Source organism: Heterocephalus glaber, unplaced genomic scaffold, assembly GCF_053883595.1.
Source record: "Heterocephalus glaber isolate CG9 unplaced genomic scaffold, H.glaber_assembly_v1.0 deba00001481, whole genome shotgun sequence".
NCBI classification, from domain to species: Eukaryota; Metazoa; Chordata; class Mammalia; order Rodentia; family Bathyergidae; genus Heterocephalus; species Heterocephalus glaber.
The window spans coordinates 307620-334120 of NW_028258317.1; the positions used below are offsets into that span (position 1 = coordinate 307620).

The 26501-nt window shown below is 36.7% G+C and overlaps 1 protein-coding gene across 14 annotated transcripts in view; it reads left to right on the forward strand.

Annotated features, from left to right (window-relative positions):
- Nucleotides 1-26501, forward strand: part of Ecpas (Ecm29 proteasome adaptor and scaffold) — a 127035-nt gene that overhangs the window by 57500 nt on the left and 43034 nt on the right. For all 14 annotated transcript variants that reach the window (XM_087184174.1, XM_004848121.4, XM_087184173.1 and 11 more), the window contains 9 exons: nt 13479-13564; nt 13773-13851; nt 15650-15699; nt 17001-17067; nt 17157-17279; nt 20286-20389; nt 22361-22484; nt 24032-24112; nt 24937-25162. In XM_087184174.1, coding sequence (XP_087040300.1) covers nt 13479-13564; nt 13773-13851; nt 15650-15699; nt 17001-17067; nt 17157-17279; nt 20286-20389; nt 22361-22484; nt 24032-24112; nt 24937-25162 — 940 coding nt within the window. The remainder of the gene's footprint in view (nt 1-13478; nt 13565-13772; nt 13852-15649; nt 15700-17000; nt 17068-17156; nt 17280-20285; nt 20390-22360; nt 22485-24031; nt 24113-24936; nt 25163-26501) is intronic.

Genomic DNA, 26501 nt, shown 5'->3' on the forward strand with positions numbered 1-26501 from the left:
TGATCCCCAGTACCAAAAAAAAACCCCACAACAACAAAAAAAACACAAACAAAACTGTGTGTGTGAGTTTGTTTGTTTCAGGGGGCTTTTTTTTTCTTACAAAAATGGTACCACCAAAAACCTAGTCATTTAAATGGGGAAAAAATGAAGTCATCCTTACTCAAACTCATATTGAAGGCAGTGGCCAATTCCTCTTGATTTTTGCCTTCCTAATGTTTTCACCTTTTTGTCTTTTTTTGGCCTAATGCTGGTATTAATTAGGCTGTTACTTCTTATTTTGGTTATTACAGAAGCCTTCTACCTTGTCTCTCTGCCTCTAGTCTGAACCACATCCATTCTGTTTTCAGTATTGCCACTGGAATCATCTCTGCAACTGGAAATCCTTGTATTTTATGTTGGTGAAGGATGTAAGCTTTGCAAAAGACCATTCTTTCCACATTGAATGGTATTGACACTTACCAACATTCATTTGACTATATGAAGCCTTATTTCTAGGTTCCTTAATTTATTCCATTGACCATGTCTTATGCCACTATACCATTATTTTTAATTGAGAAATAATTGTATATTTTTATGGGGTCAACTGGGTTTTTTTTTCTACATATACATTGCAGAAAGATTCAGTCAAGCTAATTAATGTGTTCATAACCTTATATTTTTGTGGTGAGAATGTTACAAATGTATTCTTTTAGCAGTACCACTAATTTGATTGCTGTAGCTTTGTAATAAGTTTTAACATCAGGAAGTGTGAGCCCTCCAGCTTTTTTCTTCTTCAAGGTTGGTATTCAAGATCCCATGTGAATTTTATGATAGGATTTTCTATTTCTGTAAAAAACACTATTGGGATTTTGATAGGGATTACATTACATCTGGAGATGGTTTTGGGTAGTATCCATATCTTAACAATATTAAATCTTTCAGCCCATGAACATAAGATATGCTTCCATTTGTTTATGTTTTTAAAAATTTCTTTCAGCAGTGTTTCATAGCTTCTATTGTACAAGTCTTTTTTTATTTCCTTGATTAATTTCTAAGTATTTTATTCTTTTTTTTTTTTTTGGTACCGGGGATCAAACTCGGCACCTTGCACTTGTGAAGCAGGAGGTGGAACCACTGAGCTAAATCCCTGGCCCCTAAGTATTTTATTCTTTTTGATGCTGTTTTAAATGGAACTACTTTTTAAGTTTCCTTTTTAGAGTATGCGTTGTTATTGTGTAGAAATGCAACTAATTTGTGCCTGTTGACTTTGTATCTTACTACTTTGCTGAATCATTTATTAATTCTAATAGTTTTTTGTGGAATCTTTAGGTTTTTATACTTTAAGATCATGTCATCTGTGGACAGGGATAATTTTACTTTCTCTTTTCCAATTTGAATATTTCCTTTCCTTCCCTTCCCCCTCCCCCCTTGTCTAATTACTCTGCCTAGAACTTATAATACTCTTTTGGATAGAAGTAACAAAAGCAATTGTCTTTGCCTTGTACCTTATCTTGGAAGAAAGGCCTTCAGTCTTTTGTCATTGTTATTATGTTCACTATATATTTTTCATTTATGGCTTTCATTTGTTTTGGGGGTGTTGGAGATCAAACACTGAGCCTCGTGCATACAGTGCAAGTGGTTTTATCACTGAGCCACACCCCAGGTCCATGTAGCTTTAATTTTTTTAGTATTCATACCAAAGATATGAAAGGTTTATATCTCATGTTTATAGTAGGCATTCTGAATTTGCATGTATAATTACCCTTAGCAGTGAGTTTTATATAGTCCTGTGAGTTTTTTGTGTCTCTTTCAGCTTGAAGAACTCCATCTATTACTCCCCAATCCCCACATTGTCCAAGAAATCAAGCCCAAGACCTCACCTATGCTAAGCATACACTCTTCCACTGAGCTACATCTCTGGCCTAGCTTGTTTTTTTTAAAATAAAATATGTCTGGTGGAGATATATTTTTTCAACTTTTGCCTGCGGATGTCTTTATTTCTTCTTCCTTTCCAAATGATAGCTTTGCTGGATACAGTGTTCTTGGTTGGTAGTTGTTTTCTTCAGCACTGTGAAAATCTCATGCCATTCTCTTTTGGCCTGCTATGTTTCTGCTGAGAAGTCTGCTGTCAGGTGAATTGAGATACCCTTATACTTAATTTATTTTATCTTGCAGCCTTGAAAATCTTTTATTTTTAACTCCTGAGAGCTTAACTATAAGATTCCTTTGGGTAAATTTAGTTGTGTTAAGTCTGACTGGTGACTTTTGGCCTTCCTGTACCTGGATATGTGTATCCTCTAAGTTTAGAAAATTATCTGTTATTATTTCTTTGGGTAAGCTTTTTACCCCTTTGGTATTCTCAATTCTCTCTTGCTTCCAAGTTATCTGAATATTTGTTCTTTATACTGCATGAAAGTTCCCATAAACTTTCTTCATTACTCTTTATCCTTTTTTCTTCTCCGACAGTGTTTTCAAGTAGTTTGTCTTTGAGCTCACTAATTCTTCTGTGACCTGTCTTGCTGTTGATGCCTTCTGTGGCATTTAAAATTTTATAGAGTATATTTTTCAGCTAAATTTTAAAATTTAATTTAATTTTTTTTATTTTTTATTTTTAAAACTTCTTTATTTTTAAAAAATTGCTTCCATCTCTGTTGTTTCTGTTAGGATATTGAAAGATTTCTCTTTTCTTCAAGTTCACAGAGTTACCTGGAAACAGAATTTAACTTTCTTAAATTCATTGAGAAGTCTCCTGTACTGTTATGGTTTGTGTCTCCCAAAGCCTCATGCAGTCATAGATGGGGCTTTTTAGAGGTGGCTGAATCTAGAGTGTGTGAAGCTGGGATGAAGGCCATGTGATTACTAAACCTGATGGGTTTGGCACCACCCGAATCCCAGTAATCTGGATAAGATAAAAGGGGCAGAAAGATGCTGTTAAGGTTTCCTTGTTGCTTTTGCTACCATGTGGGTGCCATGTACTGTTTCTCCTCTACCATGCCCCCCTGCCATGTGCCACTGTGCTGTGGAGCCAGCTGATTATGAATTGAAACCTCTGAACTGAGAGCTAAATAAACCTTTACCTTCTTAACTTTGGTTGTCCACTGTTCTGTCTCAGCAATGAGAGAAAAGTAACTAATACACATACTGATTACTATGTGGTAAGATTTTGGTACCTTATCTTGATTGTTAGGTGACACCTGGTTTTCTGAAGGTTCTCAATGGTGTTGGTTTGTGATATTTCTGCATTAAGAGATTAGGTATTCTAGTTTTCCTAATCTGGCTTTGCTTGTACCTGTCTTTCTAGAAATTCTAAATAGCTGCTAATTTTCCCTGGACCTATAGTCACTTCCACTGTTTCAGCACAAGATGGCACCCAAGACCAAGTATACCAGAAGTCTGCTGTTGGTGTGTTGTCACTGTTTCACTACTAAAGGGTGATCCAAGCTCAGGTTTATCCCAAACATAGCATTGATGTATTTTGTTCAGAAAAAAACCAGGAAAGTAACTACAAAAAGTATCCATCCCCGCAAGCCTCTCCCAGGGCCTGGTGTAAGACCAGATGCTTTGTTTATACTCATTGGCCTATAGTCAGGTACTGTGGATGGACCACCCAGTCCTAGGCTTCTGTATCATGTCTGTGGCTATTAATGCTGCCAAACTGTGTCAGACCCCGAGCCCACAGCTTGCCAAGACTGGCATAGCATTGAGGAAGGGCCAGTGTCCGTGCTGGAGTGGGCTATTGCTGAGAGGACTCATAGTCTAAGACTGCTGCACTTAGCCATAAGTGATGCTAACTGGAATAGAAGTCCACTAGACTGGGGCTGAGTGTCTTTTCACCACCAGGGATATTGTAAAGGCTCTTTCTTTAGGCAGAGTTCCAGAGCAAAGTCCAGTGCTTACTACCACGTTCTAAACTAGCAAATGGTATCTTGCTTCATGTTATGCTGCTTGAAGTTGGGGTAGTGTAGATGAAGGCAGTCCCTTGGTCACCTAGGCTGATATTAAGCTACATTGCACCTGGTCAGAGCTTCAGGGACTTTCATCTTTGTGGAGAAGGAGTGTGTGCCTGAGGCCCACTCCAAGACTGGCAGTGATGTGGGCAAAAACTGTAATCTGCCCCAACAGTGCTGTGTCTCTACTCGATGCTGAGGCAGGTCTAGAGGCTCTGAGCTCTGGCCTGTATATGGGTCTTTTGGTTTCTGCTATTGGAGACTTAGCACTAAACTCTTAAGACAAATTTCTTATGCGAGCTTTTGTGCCCTGCTCCTTAGTGGGTAGTCTTGCTGCATGCTCCTTTGCCTGAATTTAGAAGGGTGATGGAGGCAGTGTCTTTCTGCCTGGTTAATACAGTTCTAGTGGCTCAGCCTGGAGGTATTGGTCTGATGGTAGGGATCACAGGGCTCTGCACAGCATGGGATTTCACAGTGGTGGGCCTGATGCTGGGTTTCAGGTTTAAGGCCTAGATAGAATTTCCCTGCTTTCTCCCAAGCAGGAGTCATTTCTCTACTGTGTGCTGCTTAGAGTGGGGGTAGGTTGTGACCTTGGCAGTTCCCTTCTTGGCTTCTTCAATGTGTTTTACCTTTTTGTTATATTAAAAGAAAACACTGTAATCTCTTCCTGTATTTTTTTTAGCTCTTGCAAAGGCAGTTTGGTATGTGAGTAATTGTTCAACTTGGTGTATCTGTACAGGGGAGACCACTCTGGAGGATCTTACTTAGTCGTCTTGTTCAACTCTCTCCATAGATGGCCTGTATTGTGTTGATGTAGTTTCTGATAGGTTGAATTTTTTTTTAATCATTCAATTTTGTTAGTGCTTTTTGGCATTAGTTGAGATAATTAGGTGGTTCTCCTCTCCCATTCTATTAATGTGGATTATTGTATTGATTGATTTTTATAGGTTGAATTTCCTGGCCTTCTAGGAGTAAAGCCCATTAGGTCATGCTGTATACATTTTCTAATATGGTATGAATTCAGTTATTGATGACATAGTGTTTTATTTTTTTGTAACAATGTTTATAAAGCATATTAGTCTTTAGTTTTCTTCTAATGTCAGTTTCATTTGATTTGATTTTAAACCTCAGATTCCTCTCTCCTTCCCTTTCTCCCTTCCCATTTCCCTCCTTAATTCCCTTCCCATCTCCTTTCCATCTTTCTTTTCTTATTTCCTTTCCCTTCCCATCTCCCTTCCCTTCTCATATCCCTTCCATCTCCTTTCCCTTCCCATCACCCTTCCATCCTTCTTTCCTTCCCATCTCCTTGCCATTTTTCTTCCCTTTCCATCTCCATCCCATCTCCTTTCCTTCTCCATTTCTCTTTCATCTCCCTTCCCTTTACATCTCCCTCACCTTTCCATCTTTCTTTCCTTCTCCTTTCCCTTCCCATCACCCTTCCATCTCCCTTTCCTCCCCATCTTCCTTCCCATCTGCAGTAACCCCTACTGTGTAACAATACTGTGAAAACTGAATGGCTAATGGATAGAAAGTTTAGAACACAAAGGCTGGTACTCATGCTGTTATTAAGTTCTTAGTAAATGGTGAAAGGTTGGAAGTTATTTCCCTCCCAGTCTCATCTTTCACCACCCCTTTCTCTGCACTTGTGCTCCAGTAAAACATTGTAGCTCCTTAAATAGTCTGTTTTCGTGACTGTGTTTCCACTGATGATGGATGCTTCCCTGTGCCTTTTGGCCTGGTAAACATCTACTCATGTTTCAGTATTTGCTCAAGTGTGCCATCTCCTGGCCAAAGTGTTTCCAGTTCCTGCCTCTTCTTTTACCACATTGAGCATACCATACTCTCTTTTATGTTTTCAATGCATAGTGGGCACAGACTTTTGTCCTTAGCATCTCTCGGTCTTAAGGCTTATTTATATGGCCATTTCATCCTTTCAGACAATGAAACTTCAATTTCCACTGTCTGGTGAAAATAGACACTTTAACATTTGAATAATTTCAAAATTCTCTTTATGACTCCATAAACATAAATTTTCTACAGAAAATTAGATTTCAGTTTTCAAGCACTGTTTCTCAGAAAATATCTTGATAATTTTGGCTCAGAAAATATGATTGTTACTATGTTACATGATAAGCTGCTAGAATTTTGGGGTAAACTATTCATATACTTCCACTAGATTTATACTTTATTTCTAGTTACTTACACGTTTTAAAAATGAGTCCACCTAAAATAATGCATTTTCAAAGGCAAAACTCATTACCTGTTATCTGTAAACATTCTTTTTCTTATATTTCTTTTTTTTTCTTTGTTTCTGTGTTGCTGGGGATTGAACCTAGGGTCTCTGGCATTTGTATTTCCATTTCTAATGATAATGTTACCATTCTTTTGTGTAGTTTGCTCTTCCCCTTTCTTCATCTGTTAGTCTCAGAATTGGAGGGACCATTTGAATGAGTGTTTTGCCACTCTCACCTGAAGTGGACATATAAAAGCACTCAGCACAAATCTTCACATATAATATTTCACTAAAAATTTTATTTTTGTCTCACAAATGAATTGTTCCAATTCATTTTTTACATTTATTATTACTATATTATTTGTATAATGTGACATTATCAGATTAATGATCTACCCTTAATCTTAGCCAAAAGGCCAAGAAGCAGTGAGATTAATGTTCTATACAAAGTCGGCTCCAAATAATGTAGCACTAAGTAATATTTTGTTCTGTATCTTTTTTTTTTTTAATTCTTTTATTGGTACATTGTAGGTATACAACACAATTACATTTCTCATTGGGAAGTGTACCTTTACATAATGCATCTTGGTTCTTATTTTTTCCCCATTCCTAGCCCTCCCTTCACGCCCTCCACCCTTCCCTATTTACAAAGACTTTATTTCCATTTTTTCATTTCTCATCATTTTTTCCTTTCCCTTCTTTCCTTCCCCCTGCCCCTCCCACTACCCCTACCCCTTTCAACCTTTTCTTCCTGTTTTGCGTTATCGATTATTCATTCTAATTATTGGTACATTTTAGGTATACAGTATAATGACATTCATCATTGGAAGTTTGCACCTTTACATAGTCTCTCTTGGTTCTTATTTTTCACCCTTGCCCAGCCTTCCCTTCAACCCCTCCATTCCTCCCTATTTACAAAGATTTTGTTCTTATTTTTCCATTTTCTCATATTAATTCTATTCCTTTCTATCCTTTCCCCTAGCCCTCCCATTTCCTTCCCCTTTGCCCCTTTTCTTCCTATTTCACATTGCCTGTTATACATTTAGTCCTTATTTACACTGTTTCTCACACCAGAGAAACTATTCGGTATTTATACATGTGTGTCCTATTTCTTTCACTTAAGAGTATTGCCTCAACGTGCATCCACTTAGCTATAAATGTCTCTAATTTCTCATTTTTTATGGCTGAGTAGTACTCCGTTTTATAAAAAAACCACATTTTCTTTATCCCCTCTCCAGTTGATGGGCATTTGGGCTGTTTCCAAGTTTTAGCTATTACAAACTGTGCTTCTGTGAACATGGGTGCACATATATCACTGTGGTATGATTCCTTTAATTCTTTGGGGAAGATCCCCAGCAGTGGAATAGTGGGGTCAAATGGGACTTCCAGTACTAGTTCTTTGAGGTATCTTCATACTGATTTCCACAGTGGTTGCACCAGTCTACACTCCCACCAGCAGTGGAGCAGGGTTCTTCTTTCACTACAGCCCCGCCAGCATTTGTTACTGGTTGATTTCATGATAGCAGCCATTCTTTCTAGAGTGAAGTGGAATCTCAGCGTTGTTTTCATTTGCATCTCTCGGAATGACCAGTGATGTTGAACATTTTTTCATGTATTTATGTGTTATTTCTACTTCTCTGAGAAATGTCTATTCATTTCAGATGCCCATTTTTGGATTGAGTCTTGAAATTTGGGAGATCTGATCTTTTTAAGTTCTTTATAGATTCGAGATAGTAGACCTTTGTTTGAGGAAGAGCAGGTGAAGATTTTTTCCCACATTGTGGGTTGTCTCTTCACACTGCTGGTGGTTTCTCTTGCTGTGCAGAAGCCTTTTAATAGGAAGAGATCCCATTTGTTGATTGTTTGTGCTAGTTCACAGGCATGAGGTTTTGTTCATAAAATCTTTTCCTACACCGATGTCTTCAAGGGTTCTCCCTAACCTCTGTTCCAACTGGTTCAGAGTTTCTATTGGAATATTTAGATCTTTAATCCATTTTGATTTCAGTTTAGTGCATGGTGAGAGATACAGGTCTAGTTTTAATCTTTGGCAAGTTGAAGCCCAGTTTTTCCAGCACCATTTATTAAAGAGGCTATCTTTCCTCCAGTGAGGGTGTTTGGCTCCTTTATCAAAGAAGAGATGGCTGAGTGTGTCTGGCATTGTTTCTGCATCTTCGAATCTGTTCCACTGGTCCTCAGGTCTTTTTCTTTGCCAGTACCATGCTGTTTTTATCACAGTAGCTTTGTAGTAGAGTTGAAGGTTGGGGATTGTGATACCCCTGCCACGTCTCTGCTACCTAGAATTGCTTTTGCTATTCTGGGTCTCTTCTTGTTCCAAATGAATTTTTGGATTGTTTTCTCAGGGTCCATGAAGTATGCTGCTGGGATCTCAATTAGAATTGCTTTAAATCTATGTAGCAGTTTTGGAAGTATGGCCATTTTCTCTATATTAATCCTTCCTACCCAGGAGCAGGGGATGTCTGTCCATTTTCTGATATCATCTTCAATCTCTCTTTTCAGAGTGCCATAGTTTTCAGAGAAGAGGTCTTTGATTTCTTTAGTTAGGTTGATTCCTAGGTATTTCAGTTTTTTGGATGCTATTGTGAAAGGAATTATTTGCCCAATTTCTCTCTCAGTGAGTCTGTCATTCATGTAGAGGAAAGCTATTGATTTTTGTGTGTTGACCTTGTAACCAGCTACTTGACTGAATTTGGTTATTAAGTCTAGAAGACTTTTGGTGGAGTTCTTGGGGTCTTCTATATAGAGTATCATATCATCTGCAAATAATGACAGTTTGACTTCTTTATTTCCTATCTTTATTCCTTTTATTTCTTTCTCTTGTCTAATTGCCGTGGCTAATGTTTCCAGAACTATATTGAACAAGAGTGGTGATAGTGGACATCCTTGTCTTGTTCCTGATTTTAGTGTGAAGGATTTCAGTTTTTGACCATTTAATATGATATTGGCTGTTGGTTTTTCCTAGATGGCTTCTATCAGTTAGAGGTAGAGACCATCTGTTCCAATTTTTTGTAGGATTTTTATCATAAATGCATGTTGGATTTTGTCAAATGCTTTTTCTGCATCTATGGAGGTAATCATATGGTTTTTGTCCTTGGCTCTATTGATATAGTGTATTACATTGATTGATTTGCGTATATTGAACCATCCCTGCATCCCTGGGATGAATCCCACTTGATCAGGGTGTATGATCTTCTTGATGACCTTCTGCATTCTGTTTACCATTATCTTATTAAGGATTTTTGCATCTGTGTTCATTAGTGAGATTGGCCTATAGTTCTCTTTTTCAGTTGGTTCTTTCTCTGCTTTGGGGATCAAGGTGATGCTTGCTTCCAGGAATGAATTTGGGAGTATTGCTTCCCTTTCAATTTCATTGAAGAGTTTAAACAGTAGTGGCAGCAATTCCTCCCTAAATGTCTTGTAGAATTTGGTAGTGAAGCCATCAGGGCCCAGCCTTTTCTTAGTTAAGTTTTTAATCACGTTTTCAATTTCATTGGTTGATATTGGGTTGTTCAGAATTTTTAGGTCTTCTTCGTTCAAGTTTGGTAATTCATATGTATCTAGGAATCTGTTCGTTTCTTCTGTGTTGTCCATCTTATTGGCATATAGGTTCTGGAAGTAGGTATTGATGATCCTCTGGATTTCTGCTGGGTCTGTTGTCATTTCACCCTTTTCATTCCTAATTGCATGGATTTGGGCCTTTTCTTTCCTTTTTCTGACACGGTTGGCTAAAGGTTTGTCAATTTTGTTGATTCTTTTGAAGAACCAGCTCTTGGCTTCATTGATTTTTTGTATCGTTCTCTTAGTCTCCATTGCATTGATTTCTCCTCTGATCTTTATAATTTCCTCTCTTGTATGAGCTCTGGGGTTGTCCTGCTCTTCTTTTTCTAGAAGCTTGAGGTGCAGCATCAGGTTGTTTAATTGGGCTTGTTCTGTTTTCCTAATGTGCGTATTCACTGCTATGAATTTCCCTCGTAAGACTGCTTTCATTGTGTCCCATAGATTCCAATATGTTGTATTGTCATTGTCATTTAATTGAAGGAACTGTCTGATTTCTTCTTTAATTTCCTCTGTGACCCATTGGTTATTCAGAAGTGTGTTGTTCAATTTCCGCATGTTTATGAAATTTTTTGAGTTTCTTTTGTGGTGGATCTTCAATTTCATCGCACTATGGTCTGATAATATAGAGGGGATAACTTCAATTCCTTTGCACTTACTTAAACATGTTCTGTGTGTGAGTATGTGGTCTGTTTTGGAGAATGACCCACGTGCAGCTGAGAAGAATGTGCATTCTGATTTTGTGGGGTGGAAGACTCTGTAAACATCTCTTAAGTTCATTTGTTCAGTAGTTCGATTGAGTTCTAGTATTTCATTACTTATTTTTTGTCTAGTTGATCTATCTATTTGTGACAGTGGGGTGTTGAGGTCCCCCACTACAATTGTATTAGTGCATATATGACTTTTCATGTCCATTAGTATTTGTTTTATATAGTTGGGTGCACTAGTGTTTGGTGCATAGATATTTATGATTGTCATCTCTTCCTCTTGGATTCTTCCCTTTACAAGGATGTAGTGTCCTTCTTCATCTCTCTTAATCAGTGTTGGCTTGAGATCTACTTGATCTGCCAAGAGGATAGCTACTCCTGCTTTTTTTCGGGTTCCTGTCACGTAGAGTATTGTTTTCTACCCTTTAACTTTCAGTCTATGAGTTTCCTTTTGAATGAAGTGTGTTTCTTGTATGCAGCATATTGTTGGATTTTGCTTCTTGACCCATTCTGCCAGTCTATTTCTTTTGATTGGTGAATTGAGACCATTAATGTTGATGATTATAACTGAAACGTATGGACTTGTCATTGCCATGACTCTTTCTTTTTGTTGAGTTCTCCCCCTTTACATTTAATTTCTTGTCATGCCAGATGGGTTCATTCTGGTTTGCTTCCTGGGGTTGTGATCCTTAATGTCTGTTCCTAGGCTATTGTGTAAAATTCTTTGGAGTGCTGGTTTGGTATTCACGAAGTTCCTAAGGTGCTCTTTGTCATGAAAGTATCTTATTTCTCCATCCATTTTGAAAGATAGTTTTGCAGGGTACATCAGTCTGGGTTGGAGGCTGTTTTCTTTTAGGGCTTGGAATATGTCACTCCCAGCTCTTCTTGCCTTGATGGTTTGCCTTGAGAAGTCTGCTATGATTCTGATGGACTTTCCTTTGTATGTGATTTGTTTCTTTTCTCTAACTGCTTGTAGAACTTTGTTCTTCTGTTGAGTTTCTGGAATCTTAACAATTATATGCCTATGTGTAGATTTTTTTTTGATCCAGGCTATTTGGAGTCCTATATGCCTCACTTATCTGTATGGCAAGCTCTTTTCCCCTGCTGGGGAAGTTTTATGTCATTATTTCTGTGAAGAGATTTTTTTATGTCATCTGCACTCTCTCCTGTTTCTTCATTGAGCCCAGTCAGTCTTATGTTATTCTTCTTTGCATCATCTAGCAGCTGCTGGATTGATTTCTCATGTTCCCTTATAATTTTGAAGCAATTTTTCTTTTCCTGGTCTCTAATTGCAATCTTATCTTCTATATCTGAAATTCTGTCCTCACATTGGCTCATTCTGCTGTGTAGACTTTCAATGGAGTTTTTCATGTCCTGGAAATCTATTTGCATCTGTTTTATGGATTCCATTTGTTTCTTATGTTGGGATTCCATCATGTTCCTCAGCTCCTCTCTAGATTTATTAATCATGTCTTGCACTAGGGGCACAATTTCTCCTGTTATCTGAGAAATTATTTCTGATTTCATTTTTTCCAGATCCCCTTTTGTTGCCAGTTCAGTGGGTCCAGGTGGTTGAGTATCAGAGTGTTCCATCTCATTTCCCTTTGGGGTTGCTGTAGGTGAAGTGGAAGTCTGGTTTTGAGACTTATTTACATGTTTTCTCATTTTGACTAGGGCGGGGATCTGTTAGCGCCTGCACGGATTACCTCCTCTGAGCTGGGAGAGGTGGAACAGGGGCCAGGAGCAGCGGTAGGGTTGTAGGCCCAAAAGCCCTTTCCTGTGGGCTGGGAGCAGCAGGCGGGATGGTGGCCCAGAAGCCCCTTCCTCTGGACCAGGAGCAGTGGGATGGTGGCTCAGAAGCCCCTCCCTCTGGGCCGGGAGCAATGGGAGGGATGGTGGCCCGGAGGCCCCTTCCTCTGGGCCGGGAGCAATGGGACAGAAGGTGGCCCAAAAGCCCTTTCCTCTGGGCTGGGAGCAGTGGGAGGGATGGTGACTGGGAAGCCCCTTCCTCTGGACCAGGAGCAGTGGGACAGGATGACTGCTCAGAAGCTCCTACCTCTGGGCCGGGAGCAGCGGGACTCAGTACCATGTTGTGGTGGTCTGGTGTCCTCTGCATCTTTGTAGTGTGGAACCAGGTGGCTGCCTGTCTGCAGCGGGGTGATTTGGCATCTTCCGCATGACTCGAGACCTCGGTAAGGCGTGCCCAGACCTACCTGTCTGCAGCGCGCTGATTCGGCTTGTTCCCTGTGACTCGGACCTCGTGTTCTGTATCATTTTTAATGTATATACATCTTAACTACTCAACAAGATTGAATGCTTTGGTAGCAATGCTTATTTTTTAATGTCTCATGATAACTAGCATAGTGGCAGTTATTGAGCCAGATAACTTAGTGCTAGTCTGCAGCCCACATGTTATTGTTAAGTAAGAGCAGAGTACTATTAATAGTTTTAGGAATAACGATATAACGTTTTTGTTTTGTTTTTAAGTGTAAGAGTAAATTTTCCTATAAAAGTAGGAATTTGAGGGGTTTAGGTATTCTTGGTGTTGATATTTAATATTATAACTTGCTGCATGATGCATATGACTAATCTACATGAATTTTAAAAAATTTTTACACAATACTTGGAACACCTTTACCCTGACCACACACTTGTACAATGATTCAATTTTGATCTTTATTAAGAAATCTAATTATAGCTGCAGATGATCTTGTTTCTAGTGTCCCTTGTGTGGTATGGGATAGTAGAGTAGTTGCCATTGCAATGGAAACTCTTCATTGCTTCCTCTTGGTAGAGCTACAAGGTTTGCTAACTTGTGAGATCAACCATTGTGCCGATTAGATTACACCACAGACTATTGATAGGAACTACTAACTGGTTTTTAAGTTGGTCAGCTAATAATGCTTTCTGAAAAGAACTGCATTAATTTTGAAAAACAAGATAGAGTGCAAAAGATCTATTCAATTCTGACTACTATTCAAAAACAGTAAATTGTAATTTTCATTAATGGATATCCTTGACTTTGCTCCTTTTACATAGGTTGTATATGATGGACTTTTTGGTACAAATACAAATTCAAAGCTAAGAACATTATCCCTGCAATTTGTACATCATATTTGCATAACGTAAGTTTTTTGAATGATTTTAACAAGTTTTCAACTGCTAGAATGATCAAATACTCAAGTGTATCTTTTTACCCATCTTACCTAGAAAGAATTCATGATTGTCTTATCTTAAAATTTTTCATATTTTAGATTATTTCATTTATCTTTAATCATTTGAAAATATATGTAATTCTCAACTTGCTTTGTGTATTTGTGTTTTTTTCAAAAGCTGTCCAGAAATCAAGATTAAGCCTTTAGGTCCAATGCTTTTGAATGGCCTCACTAAGCTAATTAATGAATATAAAGAAGTAAGTGACTTTTAAATTTTAACATTTTATATTTTAAAGTATTTTCTGGTCTACCTGTTGATGTAATTAGTTTGTTATTCATTATTTCTTAACACTTTCATTTGAAGTGGTGCAAATTTCAGAAATTACTACCTTTTTTTTGCTTTTTTTAAAAAGAAATAAGTATTAAAATTTATACAAGTCTTGATGGGGTCTTACCACTTGTGCATTCTGTGCTCTTTCTATGCAGTATGCAAAATAAAGTGAGATTAGTTGAAATTAATTTTACATTTACTTCCAATATGGAACTATTTGGATTTCGTTTATACTGGGAAACAGTGTTAGTCATTAGGGGATAAGAATTTGCTGATTCAAAATTTTATCAAAACATGCATTCAGTAAATTTTTGATTCCTTAAGCTAAGTGGAATGAGAGTTCTTAAATTGTAGGTTTTGGAGTCCTGTTTTTCCCTACTGTACTTCTCTTACTATCTCCAATATTTCAGGAGAATTTGCCCCCCCCACCCCAAAAAGGTAAGGTTTCTAGAACTGTAGTTGGCATTAATTTCTTAAGTCTTAGGTAAACACGAATGCATGTTTGCAATAGTATAGTGAGATTAAGACCTTGACATTTGAAGTTAGAATTGTGTTTGAATTTCTAATTTTGTTCTTTGGTTGAGTTACTTAAATTCCTTGGACCTCTTTTCCTTATCAGAAAAATTAAAATGGCACTACCTCACTGTATTATTGTGATGATTAAATGAATTAGTACACATAAATTGTTCAGCACAGTCAAGCGACATTAGCAGTTACTATTATTAGTGAAAAGCTGTTCACTTGTGTAGCATTGCTAGGCCTGGCCCTCCTACCTTTTATTTTTTTTCCCCACTGAATCATGCTTGCCTGATTTGTAAGGTTTACAGAACCTTTAACATTTTGTGACATAGATACTTTGAGTGGTTGGTAGAAATAAATATGCTTTGTGGCTTTTGCAGAGAAATTATATGCTTCAAAATAGATTAGAGATTCTATATTAACTACAGGACTCTAAATTTCCTACCTGCAGGTGACATCTGCATGCCTTCCTAACAAACAAATCCATAAGAGTTGCTGTTCAGATGTGGAAGGATGAATCCTAGGTTAAATGTATAAAATTTAACTGGTATAAGTGTGTTACTATGTTCTGAGTAATCAGTTAGACTGGTGCTTTTCATAAAACCATTAAATTTCTACCGTATCTTCAGGAGGGAACTTTACTCATCTCATCATGCTGCCTCCTTTAATTTGTTATGTTGGCAGAAATGAGAGTGAGCTTTATTATAGTGCAGAGTTTTAGAAGATCACTCTAGCTTACTGCATGCAGTTTGGTGAGAGACAGAGGCTCCTAGAATTATCTAGTAAGCTGTTTTTCTAGCGTGTTGAAGATGAATATTGGTGTTTGTAGGATATGTGGTGTTGAAAATATCCTGATCTTTGCACTAGCTAAGTGAAACCCTTCATATATGACCACTGCATTTTCCTTTTGGAATGAGTTGGGGACACAAGATTTTGTTTTGTTTTTCCTTTTAGTAGTGTGATTGATTTTGCATATGTGCTACCCAGGCGATCGCAGTGTGATTGATTCTGGGTTTGACATACTTCTTGTTCAGATGCCATTATCCTATAGATAGTGTGAGATCTAGGTTTAACAAGGAATAAAATAATGCATGTAATTGTAGCGAAAGGTTTTGCTGTTTACTGTGGTTTTTTGTTTTGTTTTGACTTTTTTTGGTTCTTTTTGTTCTTTTCTTTCCTTATTTTATTTTTTTTTTAATTTCAAGGACCCTAAACTACTGTCAATGGCATATTCAGCTGTTGGAAAACTCTCCAGGTGAGTAAACTCTTTCTTAGTGAGAGATATCCTGTTGGCAAACAGAAAAATTATATAAAATGTGATAATAGATGGAAAATAAGTTTCTTATATTTCTGAAAGGAAATGTATTTAATGGCCATATGTTTTTAAAAAAATTACTTTGTAAAAAAAAAGATGACATTTTAATTTACATTTTAAGACATATTACCACATTAAATATAATATTGAAAGACTGAGTTGAATTTCATCATAATGGGTCACAGTTTTTGTACCCTAGAGATATTTGATTGACCTGAAATTTTTTTTTTTTTTTTTTTTTTTTGGTACTGGGGATCAAACGCGGGTCCTTGTGCTTGTGCAGCAGGCAACGAAACCACTGAGCTAAATCCTCGGCCCTTGACCTTAAATTCTTATTACTACTTACTATTAAATTTTGTAATCCCAGTGTTCAAGTTTGTCTGTCTGTTTGTTTCTTTCTTTCTTTCTTTCTTTTTTGTTTGTTTTGGATAGCATTTGCATTACAATTCTGAGTGGTCCTATTGTCAGAAGATGGGTTCATTTTCTTTTGCTTATGATTTACTCATTCCAATCATCTTCCTTTACTGTGTTTCAAAGCAGAGAGATCCTCAGCGGCACCATGCGCTGCTGTGGACTCAAGCGCAGGTTTTGTATTGGTCTGTGTAGCCTAGATCCTGCTCTTCTGTGCTGTGCAAAGAATAAAGCTTTGGGGTTCAGAAGAAAGAGATCTCAGATCCACTTACACACTGCATAGTCTTAGCAAACCTTATCCCTTATCTATTGGTGTGAAGTAGAAAATCCTATTACTGTGATAGTCTTTAAATTGCATTTTTGTCTGATCTCTTTTCTTCATGCTAAAATCAGAAATATTAACTGAATGCATGGAATATTACAGAAGAAACATCTGAGGGATATACATATATCTGTAAAAAATCAAGAGTTACCTGAATTAAATACAGTATATCCCCAACTTGTGAGCGAGTTCCATTTTGGGAGAATGATCCTAAGTTGGATTTGTTTGTAATCCAACAAAGTGAGTCTTATACAGTACATTTGTGAATCTTACATATAGTATACCTGTGACAGTTCAAAATTTGAGTGTAAGTCAGGGACTTACTATAATGGAAGATTAAATATTTCTCTTTAAAAATATTGAGCTTTTGGGTGAGGTAATGTAGTGATGTTGATGTATTCAGAGGTTAAAAACATGAATTCAGGAAAATTTGTGTATAGTTTCATTTTCTCCCTTTTAATCTTCTGGAAGTTTGTGGTAGTAATTACACTCTTCTGTTCTCTTACAGTCGAATGCCCCATCTATTCACTAAGGATATAGCTCTTGTACAGCAGCTTTTTGAAGCTCTATGTAAGGTAGGGAAATAGGTGGTAAGTTTATACTTTCTGCTTCGCTGCACATCTGGAAATCAACAGGGAGGGAAACATTTTTATCATCCTTACAGGAAGAACCTGAGACTCGACTTGCTATTCAAGAAGCATTGTCTATGATGGTTGGAGCTTATAGTACTTTGGAAGGAGCACAGCGAACACTGATGGAGGCACTCGTGGCTTCATACTTAATAAAGGTAGGTCCAACTCTGTGAATGACAGTGGCAGGTGGTATGCACATTTTATGTTAAAAGTTTCAGTTGACACATAAAAACTGTATGTATTTCTAGGGAATCATGTGATGTTTTTAGTACATGTATACATTGTATGATATTCAGATCTGGTAAGCATATCTGTTTTCTCATACATTTTTGTGGTGAGAAATTAAAAATTCTAGCTATTTTGAAATATACAGTACAGTACATTATTATCTGTTGTTACCCTACTATGGAATAGAACACTAGAACTTATTTATTTCTATTTAACTGTAACGTAGTGCCTGTAGGCCAGACTTTCCCCATACTTCCCTGTCCCTTACTTTACCCATACTCTGATAGCCACTATTCAACTTCTAGGAGTTCAACTCTTTTAGATTGTACATAAGAATGAGGTCGTGTAGTACTTGTTTATCTGTGACTGTTTTCTCTTAACATAATGTCTTCTAGTTTAGTCTGTGTTGCCTCACATGACAAGATCATATTTTACTTTTTTTTTTTGCAGTTCTTGAGATCAGACCTAGAGTATACATGCTAAACAAGTACACTACCACTGAGATACCTCCTTAGCCTCATATTTTACATTTTTATGAACAAGATTGAATTACTTTTCTTCTTAACTACTTTGAAAATTAAGAGGAATACTTGCTGACATATGATCTACTTTTAATTCCTCATGTGGAAATTTGATTTTAAGGGAGAAGTGATAGTATGCACATTGGTTATGCTTACATCCTTCTGTGTGGGAAAGCTATTCTTACTGCCATGTTTCCTGAGGTGGAAGTATTTTTTCTTAATAACTGGTAATTGAGCACTACAGTTATTTGAAAAAGAATGCTATAAGAAACAGTATCAGAAAAAAGCAGAAAGAAAGACAAATTACATGTTGGGCATGGTGGCACACACTTGGGAGGCTGAGGCAGGAGGATCAGGAGGATCACAAGTTCAAGGCCAGTGTAGACAATTTAGTTAGACTTTGTCCTAAAAAGAGTGGGGAACATGAGCTATAGCTTAGTGGAAAGCCTTGGGTCCAGTCTCTAGTATCCCCCCATCTGTAAAAATGAGTGTTTAGGAAGTAAGCCAGTAACACCACACATGCTCTTTTTTTTCCTTGGTACCGGGGATTGAACTGGGATCCTTGTGCTTGTGCAGCAGGTGGTGAAACCACTGAGCTAAATCCCTGGCCCGACATGCTTTTTTTTTCTAGTCCTCTTTATTTGGCTTTTATTGAAGTTTGTAGAAGAATGTGGAATAGTGTGCGTGTGTGGTGTCTCCCTCTCTCTCTATATATATATGTACACACATATATACATGTATATACATATGTGTAATACATAATATAAAATTATATGTCACATATTTGCTTTATATATTTGCCCTTTTAGGAGTAGAAAGAGAGGAAAATTGGAAAAGGGAATGATCACAGAAAAATTTATGAGGTTAATATAAGTCGCTTCCTATGAAATTCATCTGATATGATTTAATACATTTATATTGAGGGAATTCTTAAATATTAAATAGGTATCAGGTTTCTATTGAAATATGACAGGATTAAATTGTGCCATTATGCATATTTAGAAAGCTTACTATATAGATTCCTGTTGTCAAATCTTCCTGGTGTCCAGTTTACATGGCTCTTGGTCAGATCATGGATGAAGATTTTTAAAAGTCTTATCTAGAATAGAATGCTTTTTTAAAAATTTTTTTTTCGGTATTGGGGATCAAACTGGGGACCTTGCACTTGTGCAGCAAGTGGCGAAACCACTGAGCTAAATCCCCGGCCCCTTAGACTAGAATGCTTAAAACTTTCCTTGGGTACCCTCACTAGAAGTGTGATACTTATATAATGCTTATAGATACTGGTTCTATTCATGCAGACTCATATAACAAGCCAAAGCTATTTTTTTCTTTTTATAGACTACATTTAAAAGCACTCAAACTCCAGGCTAAATCTATTTATTTGGTTGGTTGGTTGATTGGTTTTTTTGAGAGAGGATCTCACTTTGTAGTTCAGGCTGGCTTTCAACTCACTATGTATCCCAGGCTGGCCTCAAACTTGTGGTGATTCTGCCTCAGTCTTCTGAATGCTGGGATTACAGGTGTATGCCACCATGCCTGGATCTAAATCATATGATTTATAGACTAATCCTTAATATCATTGCTCTGTAATGTAGCTGAAGGAATGCTAAACAGCAAGAATATCAGAGTGAATGGGACAATCTCTGAAATAGTAGATCTCTATTTCACTTACATTTGTGGCGGGTGGAATGACCTAGAAAGAAAATAACTGACAGTAAACCTTCAGGATCAGTAAATTCTAAAACTGGTTTTCTGGTTGAACTTTATATTCATAAATTATTAATCTCAGTTAATATAATATATTTATGTAGTTGAGTCTTTTTCTGTAGTTAGTGTTAACTTTAGAGCTGGTCTGAGAATGAATTTTTAAGGACTCAAAATACAGTAATCTTTGATTCTGTCCCTCACAAAATACCTGAATTTCACTTGTATGACTGAGAGTTAGGGAGGCAGAGATAGTGGCCCAAAACTGTTGTAGTGACATGGCCCCAAGATTTGGGGTGGACATGTGTGTGTACACAGAGATCCTTTAGTTATGATCATTGTGGATATTTCCTCCATTACTTGGAAGATCCTTTTAGCTCTTTATATTTACTCTATGAAACGCTCCTGTCCCAAATACTTTAAAACAGCATAAAGATGTGAACAGGGCTAGGGGCATAACTCAGTGATAGAGCACAAACTTAGGATGTATGAGGCCCTGATTTCGATCCCTAGCACAGAAATGATCAAAAATATTGAACAAAAGATTTTGATTTAGACACATATTTATTGAAATGCTAACTTAAATTTTGATTTGTTTACCATTAAGATAAGTTATGTAGAATGAGTTTCTGATAATTAAATTTTCTTTCTTTTTTTTTTTTTGGGTGGGTGGTGGGTATCTCTGTGTTTTTATGTGTCCAATAGCCTGAAGTTCAAGTTCGACAAGTGGCTGTGAAATTTGCCAGCACCGTGTTTCCCTCTGATCACATACCTTCCAGATACTTGCTCCTACTAGCTGCAGGAGATCCGTAAGTTTCCGAAAGGTGTTAATTTGAATTCCATAATTCAATAGATTGAATTACATGTGTAGATATGTACAGTATATTTGTATACTGGTAATGTGATGGTACATATATATCTGTAGTATATGATACGTAGATAATATGTAAATATGTTTGTGAAGTGGTGAAGTAAAAAAGAATACATAATTACATATGGAGTATTCTTATAGCTCTAAAAACAGGTCTTGTAGGAGAAAAAAGTATTATTGAATGTTTGAAGAGTTTTATTTTATATCTAATATGCTAAGATTTAAAGTGGGATATGTATTGGATTTTGTATTGAATGATATTACTACATTTCTAGAGGGGATTTTTTAAATCACTTAAATTTTTCTGCAATTGGGATCTTTGTAAAGCTGTATATACATTTAATGAGGTTTATGTGTGCATGTTAAAACAACTCTTATTAAGTAAATATGATCTATATTGTAACTCTTACTAAGTCTGTGTTATATATTGTCAAGTTAGTGACATCTTAAAATCCATGAAGCAGTCTAGTATATTCCATAATATTAAGCCATTATTGTGCTTAATATTTAGAATTTTTGCATTTTTAAAATGAGATTCTTATGTTTTAAAGTCTCATTTGTGTTGATGAATGGTTTGAGTAAAATTATGTATCCTTTGATCATTTGAATAACCTTTCTGATAAACTTTTGTGGTCCATTTTTTAAAAAATGGTTAATTCCTTGATAAACGTTTCATTATTCTTATCAGCCAAACTGTGATGCCCTTGATGCCATTTCCCCTCCTGTAAATTGTATATATTTTGCTATGAATTTTTGTTCAGTATTTTAACTAAATATCATTGGTATTGCCAGGTCCTAAGTTTTGATTTTTGATCTTGGCTGCTGCTTCTTATTCATTTCCATTTATTTTGGTTTTGGATTATCAGTCTTGATCCTTGTGGCCTACTTTTCTCACTTGTCTGCCTTAGGTTTTCCAAACCCCAGGCCAGAGGGTTCCAGGGCCTGGGAGCCAAGCTAGTAGTTCTGTTAGAGCCAGGATATGACTAGAGAGGTAAGCAGAGCTGTTAACCACTCTGCCTTATCTCTGAGTGTGGAAAATTACTTTTATTTTTAGAACCAAAACCAAAGAATAACTGATTGAACAGTTTTTCTTTAGTTAAAACTTTTCTGGTTAAATGAAAATTCTCTGACAACTGGAACCTTTATTAATTCTTTTTAGCACCTTATAAGGTGTTAGGGAATTTAGAGGTAATTATGGATTTAAAAGGACTGAATAAAACTATTACTCAGGCCCTTCTCTAGGTGGCTTTAAATTGGTTGAGTTTTACATTTTTTAATATTTTGATGTCACTTATTATTAACTGCCAATTGTACAACATTGTTGCTGAATTCCATTTAGATGTCAGAGGTTTTTTTTTTTAGTACTAGGGATTGAACTCAGGACCTTGAGATTGCGAGGCAGGTGCGGTGCCACTGAGCTAAATCTTCAGCCTAGGTGTTAGAGTTTTGATGGAGTATATAAAACACTGGACAGTCACTGAATTTTAAAGTGTATTATACTTATTTATCCCCTAATAAAGGTATTATACCTCTAATAATGGTAAAGCATACACATAGTTATTTGTGTAATTAATTTCAGTATTCTTTTTTTTGGTACTGGGGATTGAACTCAGGACCTTGTGCTTACAAGGTAAGAGTGGTGCCACTGAGCTAAATCCCCGGCCCTCTGTACTGTTTTTATCTGTGAGTAAAAAACATGCAATCAGATGACTTTCTGAATATCATGAAATTTCCACAAAGAAGTACTTTCTTATATCTTATATTTTACTTATTCTTTGCTTAGTCAAGAATATATTTAAGATATTTTTTCAGAACTCTAGCTACTAAATAATATTCCAGTTTTTATTCTTCAAATGATAATTCTACAGTTGGTGAAATTCATTTTTTATTCTTATTTGTCTTCTGAAAGACGAGAAGAAGTTCATGGAGAAGCACAACGAGTGTTAAGGTGTCTTCCTGGTAAAAACAAAAATGAAGGTGCTTCTAAGCAGATGCCTTCTTTCCCAGAAATGGTATATTATATCCAAGAAAAGGTATGGCATATTTAACAGCAGCTAATTAGTTTAAAATACATAATGGATTATAAAAATAAAACTGTACATTTTAAAGCAAGAAATATAATCACTTAATTGTTGAGCAGTAGTAAAGTTTCTGGCAATGGTAATGTTTACATTAAGAGAGAGGCACAAAGTGAGGAGACAAATATAATTCTTAAATGTAGTTGGTCTGTTTCACCTAAATTTGAATGACTCAGTAATTCATTTCAGACATGTTTTGGCTATACAGTATTTAAAATTGTTTTCTCTTGGTATGGTGTGCTTAAAAATATAACTACCGGGCCGGGGATTTAGCTCAGTGGTTCCACCACCTGCCTCACAAGTGCAAGGTCCCGAGTTAGATCCCCGGTACCAAAAAAATACAACTACTTTCTGCTTTTATTTTACTTTTTATTGTTTTGCTGTGTGGGGAATTAAATCCAGGGCCTTGTACAGGTGCTGTACTGTAAACTACAGCTCCAGCCTTCCCTTTTATTTTATTTTATTTTTTTTAATTAAAAAAATTTTTTTTTTGGTACCAGGGATCGAACTCGGGTCCTTGTGCTTGCATAGCAGGCGTCGAAACCACTGAGCTAAATCTCCGGCCCATTCCCTTTTATTTTTAAGGGCATTATTTTATTTATTTATTCATTCATTCATTCATTCATTCATTTATTATTTCATGGTACTGGAACGAACACAGGGCCTTTGTGCTGAGCTACATCCACAAGGTTTTTTGTTATTATTATTTTTTTATTTTGGGACAGGATCTTGTTAAGTTACCCAGGCTGGACTTGAACTTGCCATCCTCCTGCCTAGCCTCCTAGAGTGCTGGGATTATAGGCATGTACCATCATGCCTAGCTTATTATTTTATTTTTAGGGTCACTATTGAATCATAAATTTAAGGATGCTTCAAGGAGCAGTTAAGGTTTTTCTACCATGATCATTCTATCTGCTTTTTCAGATTTCTGTCTTGCATGGTGTTTTCGGTTGGTGGATCAGAGTATAGTATTGACACTGATGATCCCCGATCCTAGCCATCCTACTTTTTATATGTGACTATTTTAATATGTTTGAGGATACCTTTACTGTCTTTTACCTCTACCGATGATTTTGTAGCTTTTTGCTAGCTAGGTACCTTAGGAGAGTTGAAAGTCAGTATATAGTAACCATGATTCTGTTTTTCATAGCACAGTCACATTTCTATTCTGAAGATGCCTTGTGCTCATGTTTTTTTGAAATCATTATTATTAACAAAAATAACTGGCAATTGGTGGCCTATCGTGGCCATATCAGTAGATGGATGTGGTAGGTTTATTACTTTTTAAATATAAGCCAGTAAAGAACGCATAGGGAAAAGCCAACATATTCTGCCATTTACAACGTGAGGGACACATACAAATCAGTAGGAAAGTGCCTGATTAGAAAAAGACAGATGTGAACCTTGGACAATAATGTAGCTAAAAATGTGGTTATTTTGAGTTGAAGAAAGACTCCATTTTTTAGTAACTATGTTATTTTGGGGTTTATTTTTTTTCTTAGGCTTCCCATCGAATGAAAACTCCAGTCAAATACATGACTGGGACCACTGTCCTTCCATTTAACCCAGCAGCATTTGGAGAGGTAGGACTTTCATATATTTATATTTGCTTTCTGTAAAAGTTCTAAAAGATAACACCCAAAAAGATGTCTGTGATCTTTTGTTTTATAGGTAAACCCATATCTCGGTGTCATTGTTCTTTACTGGGGTATTTGTTTTAAAATAGGTATTATTTTAAAATAATAAGTATTATTCTAATTAATAATAATCTGTGTCCCTCCCTCCTTCCCTCCCTCCCATCTAGGACTTGATTCGAGATAGGCAAGTGCAGTACCACTGAGCCACATCCCCAGACCTCAAAGAACCAGAGGCTCTGCATTTATTACTTGTTGTTGGGCTTTTGCAGCAAGTTAGATTTGAGTTTTAAAGCTGACCTATTGTTGAGGTCAGAGAGGATTAATTCATTATATTTATTAAGAGAAATTTTATACTGCAGATTGTTGGTTTGTACTAATTATAAGAAATAGTATTGTTTAGTGTTGAGTAAGAGTAGGGTTGGAGGGTGGTATAGCTCAGTAGGGGAGCATGTTCAAGGCCCTGGGTTTTTCCCTACCCTAAAAGTGAAAAAGTTGAGTTTGGATTCTAACTCCTTGAAATTCCATTTAAAAAACAAACACTATTTAGCTCTGCAAAAGCTCGTTATATAAATTTTGCTCCATTATGGTAACTTAGTTAACATATTGAGTCTTTTTTCCTTTTTTTTTTTTTTTGGCTTCTGTGAGGAGTGGGAAAGCTTTATGAAGCAGGATAGAGGAATTAGAACTAGAAACTGTCACTTTGAATAATAGCCTCCTTCATTGACTTTTCTGAGATGTTTATGTGGTATTCCTCGTGTTTCTGATTTTAGATAGTCCTATACTTGCGTATGTGCCTAGCTCATAGTGCGGGGGTGGTGCCCACCTCTCAGAGTTTGGCTGATATGCAAGATCATGCACCTGCCATTGGGCGCTACATACGGACTTTAATGTCAAGCAGTCAGGCGACAGCCTCATCATCTTCTAATAAGAGTGGAGAAACCAACCCTGTTCAGATTTATATCGGCCTGCTTCAGCAGCTGTTAGCAGGTGTTGGAGGTAAGAAGTTGTGTTGCTAAGGAAAAATTTTAAAGCGCATAAGCACACATTTTTTTATTAATAAATATTATTTTATTTTATCCCATTCCCTCCTCAAGCCTCTTTCTCTCCCTATGTTCAAAAGCTTTGTTTCCATTTTTTCTTTTTATTTTCACATTTTTTTGTCCCTTCCTTCTTTCTCCCTCCCTCCTCTCTTGTTTCCCTTTCCATTTGAACACTTTCTTCCCATTTCCCATCATCCATTATACATCTCAGTCCTTATTTCCACATTCAGCTTCTCACACCAGAGAAACAATTGGTATTTAAACATATGTGTCCGATTTATTTCATTTAAGAGTATGATCTCAAGGTCCATCCATTTAGCTATAAATGTCTGATGCTCATCCTTCTTTATGGCAGAGTAGTACTCCATTGTATAAAAACCCCCTGCATTTTCTTTATCCACTCATCAGTTGATGGGCAGTTGGGCTGTTTCCAAGATTTAGCTATTACAAACTGTTTCTACAAACACGGTGTGCACATATCACTGTGGTATAATGCTTTTAATTCTTTCGGGAAGATAAGAGGAATAATGGGTCAAATGGAATCTCTACTTTTAGTTTCTTGAGAAATCTCCGTACTGATTTCCACGGTGGTTGGACCAGTCTACACTCCCACCAGCAGTGGAGAAGGGTTCTCTTTTCCTCACAGCCCCACCAGCATTTGTTACTGGTTGATTTCTTGATAGCAGCCATTCTTTTTGTAGGGAGATGGAATCTCAGCATTGTTTTAGTTTGTCTCTCTTGAATGACCACTGATGTTGAAAAATTTTTCATATATTTGTCATTTCTAATTCTTTATCTGAGAAGTGTCTTTTAATTTCAGATAACCATTTTTGCATTGGGCCTTTAAATTTGGGGGGGGGGTCTGATTTTTTTGAGTTCTTAATATATTCTAGATAATACTCCTTTATCTGAATAGCTGGTAAAATTTTTTTCCTACTCTCTGATTGTCTGTTCTCTCTGTTGGTAATTTCTCTTGCTGTGCAAAAGCTTTTTAATAAGATGACATCCCAGTTGTTGATTCTTTGAAGTATTTCTTGTGCAGTCTGGGTTTTGTTCATGAAGTCTTTGCCTACTCCTATGTCCTCAAGCATTCTACCTATTCTCTCTTTCAGTAGTTTCAGTATTTCTGTTTTAATATTTAGATCTTTGATCCATTTTGATTTTAGTTTAGTGCATGGTGAAAGATACGGGTTTAGTTTCAATCTTTGGCATGTGGAAAGCCAGTTTTTCCAGCACCATTTATTAAAGAGGTTATCTTTCTTCCAGTGAAGGTGTTTGGCTCCATTGTCAAAGGT